The 12,578-nt window shown below is 42.2% G+C and overlaps 1 protein-coding gene across 3 annotated transcripts in view; it reads right to left on the minus strand.

The window, feature by feature from the left end:
• Nucleotides 1-12,578, minus strand: part of WIPF1 (WAS/WASL interacting protein family member 1) — a 117,200-nt gene that overhangs the window by 14,410 nt on the left and 90,212 nt on the right. For all 3 annotated transcript variants that reach the window (XM_032479718.1, XM_032479717.1, XM_032479719.1), the window contains exons 2-4: nt 9,209-9,301; nt 5,321-5,450; nt 240-407 (exon numbers count right to left, since the gene is read on the minus strand). In XM_032479718.1, the coding sequence (XP_032335609.1) occupies nt 240-407; nt 5,321-5,450; nt 9,209-9,259 (349 nt within the window). In that variant the 5' untranslated portion in view covers nt 9,260-9,301. The remainder of the gene's footprint in view (nt 1-239; nt 408-5,320; nt 5,451-9,208; nt 9,302-12,578) is intronic.

The following is a 12,578-nucleotide window of genomic DNA, read 5'->3' on the forward strand; positions in this document are numbered from 1 at the left end:
AAAGTACAAGTTACCCCAAGGACATTGGGCAAACATTTAATAGCTGGATGGAGCTGTCTGATCCTGATTTTAAAAAAAAAAAAGATGCTAAATAGAGTCCCTCTTATAAAACAGTGTTAACATTTCAAGAAATCTAAAATGTTTTAAAGGGTGCAGTGCCTTGGAGGAGGTGCCAGGCCTCAAAACCACCAGACTCCGCCTTGTCTTCAGTTCCTAAGACAGAAGGAAACTCTTCTTACCATTCTCCCTATTGGCTGTGGATCTCAACTTTGGCATTCCAGCCTGGAACAGTCCTCCCAAACCGGGTGGTCCACCCCCTCCAAAACTGCCACTGCCGCCACCACCACCACCGCTGCCACCTCCTCCACCAAAGCCGCCGCCGCCACCACCACCAGGTCCTTTAGGTTCTGTGGAAGGAAGAAAACACAATCATTTTATGATGGTGTATGAAGACACCACCAGAGAACATCACCAGTCCTCGCCCAAGTAAACAACAGTGACACAACGGGGAGCTGGCTGAGCCCAGGTCCATGGTGGCCAACTGGGATTTCATTAAAGTGCAGGATTTTAAGGATTCACCCCCAGTCAGAAAAGCAGGGGCTTCTTTCCACTTCAGGGCAGTCACAAACCCAGTGGTGGAAGAATCAGTAATAGATAATGACTTTGCCCTACTTGGCTAGCTGCCATATGAGTTAATATCTATTTTTTCTATATCATAAGGTTTGGCAAATAGATGTATCTTCAAAGAAGTCTCAAGGGAAGAGGAGATGCAATAAAAGGTGAGAAGAAAGGGAAGAGTAAAAATAAGGAGAAAAAAAAATCCTGTAATTTTGTTCCATGGAAATATCTATTGTTTTGATGTATTTTTCTCTGCCGATTTTTTTTTCATTTTATATATATTTTTCTTCAAATTAAGACCAAATTCACTACATAGTTTTTAGCCTGCTTTTTTCACCTAACACTTTATGGTTAGCATTTCCCATGTCATTAAATGTTCTTTGAAAACATGAGTTTAAAGGATTGCATTGTATTTTAGAACATGAATTTACTGTAATTTATTTAACCATCTACTTATCTGATGGCCTTTCAGGTTGATTTCAACTTTTTAAGATCGTAAAGCCCAACAGTAGACTTTAACATTAAAAAAACTCTTGTTTTATTTTGCATTTGTTGCTAGAAAATTGTGAAAGATTTTGAAATGGGCAAACAAGCAACAAAAAAAGAAAAGGAAGATGAAAAAGATTACTAAGCATCCAGCCTAGCCTTCTGGGTTATTTCGCATTGCTTTTGAGCTAGTTTACAACTCTGTAAGTTGTAAAAAACTGATAATATCACAAATGATATTTGTCCTTAAAAATGCAAATTGGTGTGTTCGGTGTAAGGCAATTGATTATTGACCCATTTTGCACCTATTTCTAAGTTCATTTCAACACTTACCTGCCTATATATGTGTGGTACTTTGAATTCTCCTTTGAATTGATATTATATTGATTCCCTCTAATAGCTAAATAAAATCTTTGATATGTTTATTTTATGTCTCTATGAAAGCCATGGTTATACTCTCTTTAAAAAAATGTCTCTTAACAATTTATGTGTGTATGTATTATGAGGTTAAAAATTATTTAAAATTCTACTCCTGGAAAACCTTGTTGAGTCTTTGATGAGTATTACATGAGATCTACAAATTAATCTGGGAGAACTGACACTTTTATGATATTTAGACTTTATAGAAACATGGTATATTTTCCCATATCTTCTGATTTATTCAGTAAAGTTTTGTAACTTTTATGATATGGGTCCACCTATGCTTCTTTAGGGTCACTTCAAATACATTTGTGCTTGTTGAAATTATAAAAGGGGTATTTTTCCTACTATATTTTGAATTTGGTTATTAATTGGCATCAGGAAATTTCACTTGCTATCTAATAAGTCACTTTGCTGTATTTTCTAAATTTTATTTTAAAAATTTTACCTTGGAATTTCTAGTAGACATACGGTCTGCAAATAATAAAGGTTTTACCCCGTCTTTATAATGTTTTATTAATTTAAAAAATTATTTTAAGTAATCATAAAGAATATATATACATTTATATATTTATTTTTTAAATTGTTATTAGTATTAACTTTAAAAATAAAGAAAATCATATTTTGATTTTAATGAGAATACCTCTGATGTTTCAAGTTATATATCAACTATTGGTTTGAAATCTTTTATTTTCTTCTTTCTAAATATTTGTGGTTAGCAAGGATCCTTCCACTTTGGGATTTTAAGACTTTCTTATGGCATGGAATTTTATCAAATGCTATATCAGGAGCTGCTAAGATCATTATATAGTTTTCCTTATTTAATATGTTGGATATATAGACTTCCTAACATTAAAAAATGGGATATTTAAAAAAAAAGGGATAAACCCTGGTCTTGGTAAAGCATTTTTTTTTAAATATACTATTGAATTAGAGTTTTTGTTTTTTCAGTTAGTATCTTCTCATCTGTGATCATAAGTCGTCTACAGTAGGGTTCTTAGCCTTGGAACTACTGACATTTTGAGTGAGATATTTCGTTGTTGTGGGAGGCTGTCTTGTTCTCTGTAGCATGTTTACAGCATCCCTCACCTCTGTTGGTTGATGTCAGTAGGAACCCCTCCCTCATCAAGCTGTGATAACTAAAAATGCCTCAGGCATTTCCACATGTCCTCTGAGACACTGATACACAAGCTTTCTTTTTGGATATAAGCTGCCTTTGTCATGTTTTGATATTATGATCATGCCAGTTTCATTACACCTATCAGATAGCTTTTCATGTCTTCCTATATGTAGGAATGATTTATACAGTGTTTGAATTAGCTGTTTCTTAAAATCTGAAATAATTTACTGATAAAATCATCTGGCTCTAAAGCTTTTTAGAGAAGAAGTCATTTGATAAGGTTTTCAACTTTTTCCTTGTTCATTGAGGTTTCATGAGTGAATTTTGGAAAATTTGGTAAATTAGTGCTTTTCTTAATTTCTTTAAGAGTTCAAAATGTTTTAGCATATAATTTTATTGTAGAATCCTTCATTTTTAAAGATTTGCTTTGAAGTTTTTATTTAATCTGCTTTCCAAGTTCTATTTTATTCATTTGTGTTTTCTTTTTTTCTGGGTTGGATTTATCATAAATCTGTCAGCTCTGTATCTTTTCTAGGTATGGAACTTTCTGGGATATTTATGGGAGCTCTGCTGATAGAAAAAACAATCTGACAATGAGCTCACAAGAATTACTCAACCTAATAAGATATATCAAATTAGAAAAACAATTTCTGGAAGTATATGCAAAATTGCTTCCATATAAAATTTAAAATTTTTACTAATTTTAATTATTGCCAATAATATTAGTAATGCCCTTGTCATTCCAATATTATTCATTGTTGAATGATACATTTTGGAATACTGCATTTCATAGGACACCTTTAGATGGTACTGAACATTAAAAGAGATAGATGTATCTATCAGACATCCATTAATTAGTGTTCTTGGAACATCTGTGTATCTTTCAGATGGAGAAGCTAAAGTAGTTGAGGATAGCTAACTGGCTCCAGGTCATTTTATTAGCAATTAAATTGCAGGACAAGGCTGACCTCAAGAGTTATATCATGCATAACCATGGTCAACATTTTGACAGAGTCAAGGGAGATTTCACCTGCAAATACAAAACCATGGATGGACTTTGCCACTCGAAAAGAGCCTGTGATAACAGTACTGGTGTCCAATGAAGTGCACGGACAGTAAGGGCATGCATTGGATTGTATCTTGCATCCACCAACCAAAGTGCATTCTTAAACATCACTGAACAGCTGGAAGGAAGAACTAACACTTATCTCCATTTAATGAGAGAAGTGTATCTTGAAGAATATAATGAATTTCCACTAGTGGACTCAGGACTAGGCCCCAGACTGTCCTTTCTCCTTCAACATCTAGGGAATTCACATCCACCTCTCCAGAGCCTAGGCTCCCTGTCATAGTGGAGAGAACTGCTGGGCTCTGTCCTAGAGGCAGGCAGTTTGTGGAGCTCCTCTGGCCCCATACCAGGTACCACACCTCAATGGTTGTTAAACCAAGGCTCCCCAGATACAAGTGAAATTGCTGGGCTCCCCTAGGGAGAATCTTGTGACACAGATCAGAAGGACTAAGGGATTCATTATACAAAAACCACATCGGTTTTGTGGGCATTCTGACCCAGAGGGAAGACTTTGTCAAGAATCAAAGACCCCATAGTTCCACTGCGGTGTGTGCATTCTCGTCTGCACCACCCTGCCTGGTAACAGAGCAACATTCAAAGGCCTTTGTCTTGGTTTTCCTCTTTTTCCATCTTCCTCCCACACCAACGTTCTCACCTAACTCTGATCTTCCTCTTCTACTCATTAGGTACTTTTCCTAGAAATTCCTAAGCACTTCTAACCCTCCACTTGGCTATAATCCTGCATCGTTATTTATTTGTCTACAAAGCTCCCTCTGGTGATTTAGGACAGTCAGTCTATTTCCCATTGAGTCCAAATGGGATCTGTGGTCTAGGATGAATTCTGGGGACATCTGACTGGCAGTGGAAATGTCTAGGAGTGGGAGGAGATAGTCTTGAGACCTGATTATTAACTTCCAGTAGATTCTAGTCATGTATAATGTTTCATTCTGTTGTAAATATTAGTAAGTAGCCCTGTATGTGAGTACTTGTTTGTTTATACATACCATGACTTGTTCCAGAAAGTACCTCAGATTTAAGATGGGCAGATAAGCAAAATTGTGATCTCATTTCCTCTTTCTCCCAGCTCCCAATAATCATATCTAACACTTGAATTACACATTCCAGACAACATAGGAGCATTGTCTCATTTGATGCACACAACAAACTTGTGAGGGCAATAGAACAGGTTTTTCCCCATTTTAGAAACGAAGACAAAGGGTTGGAGATGGTCAGGGCTCGAACCCACATTCTCTGATTCCAAGACTAGGGCTTTTTCCATATTTCATGCTGCCTTTTGATCTGTGGTAAGATAAGCAAAGGGTTAATTTCCAGAATGTGTTGTAAAGTGTTGTGAATAATTCAGAGAATCGCTGCTGTGTGTGTCTTGGACAAAGAATTATTATACTGGCTTCCCGCAGCATTAGAGGGAACCCAAGCCAGAGCCATGGTCTACAATGAGTGATACAGTCCCTTATTCTGCTAGCTTTGCAGCTGTTGTTAACAAAAAAAAAGAAAAAAGAAAAAAATTGGGGGGGGTGGAAAGGATAGGGTTGATTGTTAGGCCATAAGCCATTTATCTCCATGGAAAATAACCTTTTTTCACTTACTGTCCAGTATCGGTGCACTTCTGTCATTGGTGACTGTCTTCTTTAGTTTCTTCCCTTTGTTGATGTCGGAGAGAAGAGCATTTCTCCCAGCCTGCTCTGACTTGTTCAAGGTAGGCTTTTCTGTATTGGCCTGAAAGGAAGCCATGCAAACTTGTATTCATCTTTTGAATTAAAATCGTGTACTACGACATTCAGTCGGGACAGCTAGAGTACGGGAAGCTTGTTATTAAGGTTCTTGGCGATAGGCTGTAAATTCTCCACAAGTTTTAGACCCGATGTCATTCTTTTTAAGACCCAGACATTTGGGAGCAGATGCAGCAATAAATCACATTCATTTTTAATGCAGGAGGAGTCAGTCCCTGATAAAAGTCACCGAAAATTCAGACCACAATCTGGCTGTAACTGAAAAAGCCAGGGTTGGATGGCTAGAAACGAGAAGGGAATTGTAAGTCTGAGAGGAATCTGCAGAATACTACGAGACTTCACTCTCTAGAATGTTCTCTAGAGAACAGCTTCTCTTTCCTGTCTTTTGGAGCTAATCTGGTGCAAGACGAAAACTATCTTTAGCAAAAAGGGTTGGCTGTATTTTTTTAAATCCACCAAAATTTTAGAAAATAATTCCCTCTGCTTACGTTGCCAAAGATTTTTTTCTTTTTACTTTAAGGCCAATTCAAAGTATAATTTACATATAGTAAAATCACCCTTTTAGTGTATAGTCTGATGAGTTTTGACAAACGTATACAGTCGTGCAGCCACCACCACAATCAAGATATACAACATTTCCATTATCCTCCAAACTCCTTTCACTCCCTCTGGTCTGAGGTGTTTCTGATGTTTAATCCTTTTGAAAGTTTAGCCCACAGAGACTGCACAGTGGATAAAAGTAATGCTTTCAAATCTCTGAGTATTTTCTATAATTTCAGAATTCCTGAGAAAGAGCCTTACTGTGCAGTTGGAATCTTGTTTCTTCAGAGTTACTTCGGGGAGTGGGGACACTAGGAGCCTGGCAGCTGGACTTGGAAGTAGGCACATGCCTGCGTCTGTCGCACTGGAAACCGGCTTGTCTGGCCCAGTCCCAGGGAGAGTCGTCTTCCCCAAGCCCAGAGGTGCTTCTGGTAGACATGAGAGTCCTTCTAGGCTGGCCTGGCCCTTCTGAAAGCCCTTCTGATTTCAGAGGTGCTGGTGAGGGCCACAGCGAGCAAACCTGGGCAGGCTCAACTGGATACTTGGCCCAGCTATTCATTAGAGGCAGAGGGAAAGCTAAGAAAAACCCGGAAGGAGGCTGCACAGAATCCGTGTGTATTAAGCTGAAAGGGTCTTAAAATAATTAAATTATAAGCTAGTACTTGCTCACCACCACAGCAGCTAACATTCAGACAGCTTTTGCTATGATCAGGCACCATTTTCAGCATTTTATGTACATTAATTCATTTAGTCCTCATCAACCCTGAGTTATTATTTCCATTTTAGAGCCAAGGAAACTAAGGCACAGAGAAGTTAAATCATCACCCCAGTCAGCCAGCTACGGAGATGAGGAGCTCAGATTCAAGGCCTGGCAGTCTGACTCCAGGGCCTCCCCTATAACCTGGCAGAAGGACAAATGTGAGGTCTCGAATGCCCCTTCCCCGAATTGGGCAGATGTGGTTAAAGAGTACAGATCTGCAACTAAAAGATGAGTAAGTTCTGGAGATCCAATGACCAGCATAGTGACTATAGTTAACAATGTTTTATTATACACTTCAAAGTTGTTGAGAGACCAGAACTTAACTAATCTCACAAAAAGAAATGATCGTTATGTGATGTGACAGAGGTGTTAGCTAAAACTATGGTGGTAATTATATTGTAATATATAAATGTATCAAATCAGGATGCTATACACCTTAAACTTACAAAATGTTATATGTCAATTACATCTCAGTTGAAAAACTTAATACATAAAATGCCCCTTCCCCACTGGCCTCAACCCCTCTCTGAAACAAGCCCCTTAAGAGCCCCCTGGTAGTCAGTTCCAGAAAGGCTCTTTGCATATACAGTTGGCTTTTGCTAATGGGGCCCTCCTCTACTGCTCTAAAACTTGTTTTTATAACTTAACATGCCATGGGCATCTTGGAAAGAGCTTTTCAAATTACCTATTGTCTTCATTTTAAGGACAAAAAACCCTGAAGCCCAGCAAGGTTAAGTGACCTGTCCATATTGGTTCTCTTAATGGTTTGAGGTCAGCAACTGTCCCTGGCCTCCTGTTCCGCCTCAAAATTTATTTTGACATCTGACCCCCGCTGGGTGCTGACTTCTCTCACGTGGCCAGTACCCTTAGCTGGGCTGTTCCACTGGATGGTGTCCCTTGGTGGCCACCAACCTCCTTCCCCTTTCCTCACCTCTGTCTCCTATGTCTCTAGGGTCTTGCTTTTAGTCAGATAATAATGGACAGAAATGAGTTGATAGGATAAGCCAGGGTTTCCCAAACTTCAATCATTCTGGTATAATTTTCATGGTTTTTATCATCTTCTCGTGCTACCTGTGTTATTATTTAATATTTTTCATTAGGTCAGTTCACTATATTATTTACTACACTATTTCTCAGTGAATATTTTCTTTAAAATTAACTCGCTATTAAACCCTGGGTGTGTTATCACTTTTAGAATATACATTAAACACATGAGCATTAAAATTAAAAAAAATCAAGGTATGTGCCACCCAGCAGTGGTACACAACCTATACTTTTGGGGAAATATAAACTAATTCTACATTAGCCAGATCTGAGCTTTTCAAACTTATCTAAGTGAAGGACCAATTTCTAAGAAAAAAAATTTCCTATCCATTATGGACCAATATTTTGTAAAATAACAATGATTAGAAAAATGAGTTAGTTTAAAAAAGACACACAAGATACAATCTTCGAAACAACAGATGTAACACCACTATCAGATTGCTGTGTTTCTAAGTGCTTACTCTAAATTTCCATACTTATCTCTAACCAGGACTTGGAAGATCACACTTTGAAGAGCAATGAGCTAATCAGTGGTCTGTTCTTCCACCCAGGTCCAACCTTAGATGGGCTGTATAAATGTGTCCCATAGAAGCCCAGGCCAGACTTTTCCTCTCTGAGCTTCAGGTTCCCCAAGCGAAAAGTGAAGGGCCCATCACTGGGAGGCTCCTTAGCAGCGAAGGCTTCACATGCTGAGGGGGTTGGGGTGGGCTTTGCATTGGGGTGTGCCTGGGAGCTTTTCTGTACCACCATATGGAGGGCTGCCAGTTTCCTGGAAGGGGGTGCACTAAACTTCTGAGGACAGGTCTATCAGGGAGCCAGGATGAGCCAAGAGAAGAAATTCCTTCAGAAAGTAGACATGGACAAATTAAAAGGGGGAAGTAAGTATGTGGGAGAGGTGGGGGTGGGAGGCGGGGGATAGCTGTCAACAACATAGAGTGGGAAGAAATGGGGGGAAAGGCAGAGGGGGAAAAAACAGGAGAGAGTCTGGAGGACACTTTAATGGCTGCATTTTCAGACAGAGAGACTTGGGTTTTTGGACTATCCTGCCCAGAAGTTAAAGGCTAGAAGCTGAGTCCCTTTGAATGACAACAGTGCAGGCTGGGCAGAAATGCTCCTGTGAGCCTGTGTTGGGCCAGCACGTTTGAATGAACACGACATGTCTCCCTGGATGGACTCGGCGGAGGAAACCTAGTTAATCCACATCCCATGTGTGTTCTCTGTGTCACACAAGACCTTAGACTACAAAATGTTTTTGTGTTGTATCTTACTCCAGCACCTGGAAACCTTGCCATATCTCGTTTAAGCCACAATGCAAACACACTGAACACAAACAGGTGTTCTGGGTTCGAGGTGGTTGGGCTTGCTTCATGCATGGATCATGGACAGCGAGAGCCACTCACCAGAGCAAACGTGGGCGGCGGCGGGGGCGCTGGAGGGGGCGGGACGGGCATCCTGGGCACTTAGTTAGGCTTTCAACAGTCTGGCTGATAAATCTGTAAAAACAAAACAAAGAAACAAAACACGGTCATGGACTAGACCCTTTAGTAATACTCTGTCCTGATCTTTCCTTCTCTTTTCCCATCAAAGTGACAGCTATTCACATGGACCCACTTTTATAAGAGTGGAATTCCTTCACAACATGGCTAAGATGTTACTGTTCTTGAAGGACCCAGGCAGGGGAGGCTTCTCAGCCACATTGCCTGGAGATACTGGAAGCAAAATCCAGCACTTCACACCGCTCAATTCTACCACCCGCCAAAGCGGGTCAGGGGAAGGACCCTGCCCCATGGCCTGAGAAAGCTGGAAGGTTATCAGGAAACTGCTAGAAATGGGTCCCGGCCAAGTCCCATGTTCAAGTGGCAGTTCTGCCTCACTCATCTCCGCAACTGGATCCTTTCTCGCTCTCCCAGTCCCGCCCACTCCACGTCTGCTGCTGTACTTGTTGGTCAGAGATCCCCAACAGACATCCATTTGAGTCCCATAGCACCAGAGGAATGCAAAGATGAATCCCCTGTTCTTGCCCTCACCTTACAGTCCTCCAGGGAAAGGAGACAGGGATAAGGTGAGGTAGGTAAGACGGCCAAGGAGGCTGGATTCCTACCTTTGTGCTACTTGGCATTTCCTTACAAGATCCAAATGGGGAAAAAAGATGAGGTGGAATCAAACTTCTGACTCTGGGCTCTTTGCCAGAAGCAGGCTTCCTCAGGAAGGCTTTCTGCAGAGGGTGACTGTCTGGGGACAAAGTGGGGGCTGGACTCTGCGGCTGTGGGAGAGCACAGGGAAGCCCTAGTGGGCAGCAGCGGAGAAGGGGGCAGCCTGGCAAACATCAGGGGCTGAAGAAACGATGGTGAAGACGTGCCCCAGGAGTTATGTCAGCCACAAACGCCATCTCTCTTCCCCTAATCCTTGGAGTCCCATCCCTGGGTCTCAGCAGAAGCCCCAGGGCCCAGCCCCCACCCTCTTTCTCACCCCTAAGTCTCCAAGCTTCTCCCACCCAGACCTCGCTACTCCTGGATCAGCAGTGGTCTTGGATCAGCAGTGGGCATCATCCATGGCTGTTAGAAATGTCAAATCTCAGCCCCTCTGCCCACACTGAATTCCTTTCAGCGTTTTAACAAGACCCCTGGGAGATTCACATGCACCAAGGTCTGAGAAGCCTGGTTGTAGTCTGAGCCTTAAACCAAGTGAGCAGCCTGGGACACTGACCACCTGAAAAACACTGTTTCTATGGAACTTGTGTCCTGAATTTCAAACAGTAGAATTATCTTTAATTTTCAATAGTCTCTTAATTATAAAAAATAATTTCTTAGAAATCAAAGTATTAATTTAGTTCAACCACTAAAAGTTAATGTGGAAAACTTACACCTTGAAACACATACAACTGACCCTTGAACAACGGGTTTGAATTGCACAAGTCCACTTAGATGTGATGTTTTTTCAACAGTAAATATTACAGTACTACACTGTCCATGGTTGGTTGAATCCGGGGATGCGGAGCGGGATAGAGGGGTCCCGCAGTACAGAGGGCTGACTGTGTGCGGAGGGTCAGCACCCCTAACCCCCATGTTGTTCAGGGGTCAGCTGTACTTTCTACTAAAGTTTTGCTGGATGGCTGGGCTTCTGTGAACAGAAATGGAATGGAGACGCTAAGAGGACATGGCCAGACTCATCAAAGCTTCTGGAAGACAGGAATTAGGACAGTCTGGAACAGTTCTGTTCCAAGTGCCGTTCTAGAAAATGAAATTTGGAAAACTCAAGAGTAGCAACAGCTGCTCTCATTTATTGACAGTAAGTTAGATAATAAACGGTGCTTTCTTTCCGTCGTCTCTAACGCTTACGATGACACTGCAAACTAGCAATGATTCCACTCATTTTACAGAGGACACTGGGACGCAGAGAAATTAATAACTCACCCAGAGACCTGTGAGGGTCATTTACATCAAGTCCTTTTGATTCCTGCTCTTTTTAGATAAGCATTTCTAAGCAGATTAAGGGCTAACTAGTACTGCAGTTCACCTGTAAACTAGGTCAGAATTGGTTTTCAGTAAGAGTCTGTCTCAGAGAGAGACTCTTTTAAGATGTGTTCCTGACATGGCTCTTTTCTGCGTGACACCAATCAGTTGCCCGTGGGCCGTGTGAACAGTGCAAGCAGGGCTGGGGGCCTGTGTCTGGAGGCCTATGAAGGGGGTGCACCAGCTGCAGGGGCACCTTCAGGGGGCTCGGAGTTGCGTCCTAGCACCAGGAGAAAGGACGGGGTCGGAAACCAGATTCAGGCCCAACTGTCAAAGACGCTGCAGCCAAAGCAATGGTGTGAAGAGAGCTGGAGGACGGGGCTTACCTAGGAAGAGGGTGGCCGGGTCCGCCCAGAGCCCGAGGGACACGCTCTACAGGACAGATCATCCGCGTGCTTGGTGGACAGAAGGTTCCTTTAACGCTCTGATTCACTGTGTCGGATTCTAGGCTCACCAACTAACCTGCCATCCTGCTGTCCTAATACTGAGGAAGGAGTGGATTCTAATCAACTGCCAGGAACCTGTTTTGGGTTTGGTTCTCATGAGTCAGTCTCTGGTTGCAAACATTAAACTGAACTGTCCTGTACACTTTTGGGGCCAAGCTACGGAACAGGGATGCTTTGGGAGGACTGTCACTCCGCAAGTCCTCTTTAACTACTTTACAGTGTTCAGCTGTTGCTATTTCGGTCCTCTCTGGGCATCCATGGACTTACAAACAAACCTCCGGACCACAAAGGCTGGGCCTTCCTCAGATAAACAACAGGGAGAGGATGAGCGCATGAGTGCCCTCGCCTTCCCGAGGCTAAGTTCTCCTTTCTCTCCTCTGCTGCTGCTCCCCTGCCCCCTTCTCACTCTCCTCCAGATAAACTACTCCCACCCCCACCTCCATGCTGAAAGGTGATCCAGAGGCTTCGACAGCCTCTTGGCTCCTTGCTAGCGGAACAGCTGCTGGTCTGGACTTGTCCAGGCTAGGGCTTCGAGAAAGTTTGTGAGAAACCCCAGACTCCAACCCTGCCCCACGGGTCAAAGAAGACCAATCTCATGTTCCCCAGGCCAGGCCCCCACCAGGCCCCCTTCTTGGCTGTCTTCCCACCAGACAGTGAACTCACCAGGTCTCCCCAAGACCTGGCACAAAGCAGGGTTCTCACTAAGTGTGTGGGAGGGAAAGAGTGAGGTATCCCACAAACAAGCCACGTGCCGGCCACTGGAAGGGCTCCCAGCATCAGCCCTGTGCCTTCCGAGGCCTGGGTAAATAATC

The sequence above is a fragment of the Camelus ferus genome, chromosome 5 (assembly GCF_009834535.1).
Source record: "Camelus ferus isolate YT-003-E chromosome 5, BCGSAC_Cfer_1.0, whole genome shotgun sequence".
Classification (NCBI taxonomy): domain Eukaryota; kingdom Metazoa; phylum Chordata; class Mammalia; order Artiodactyla; family Camelidae; genus Camelus; species Camelus ferus.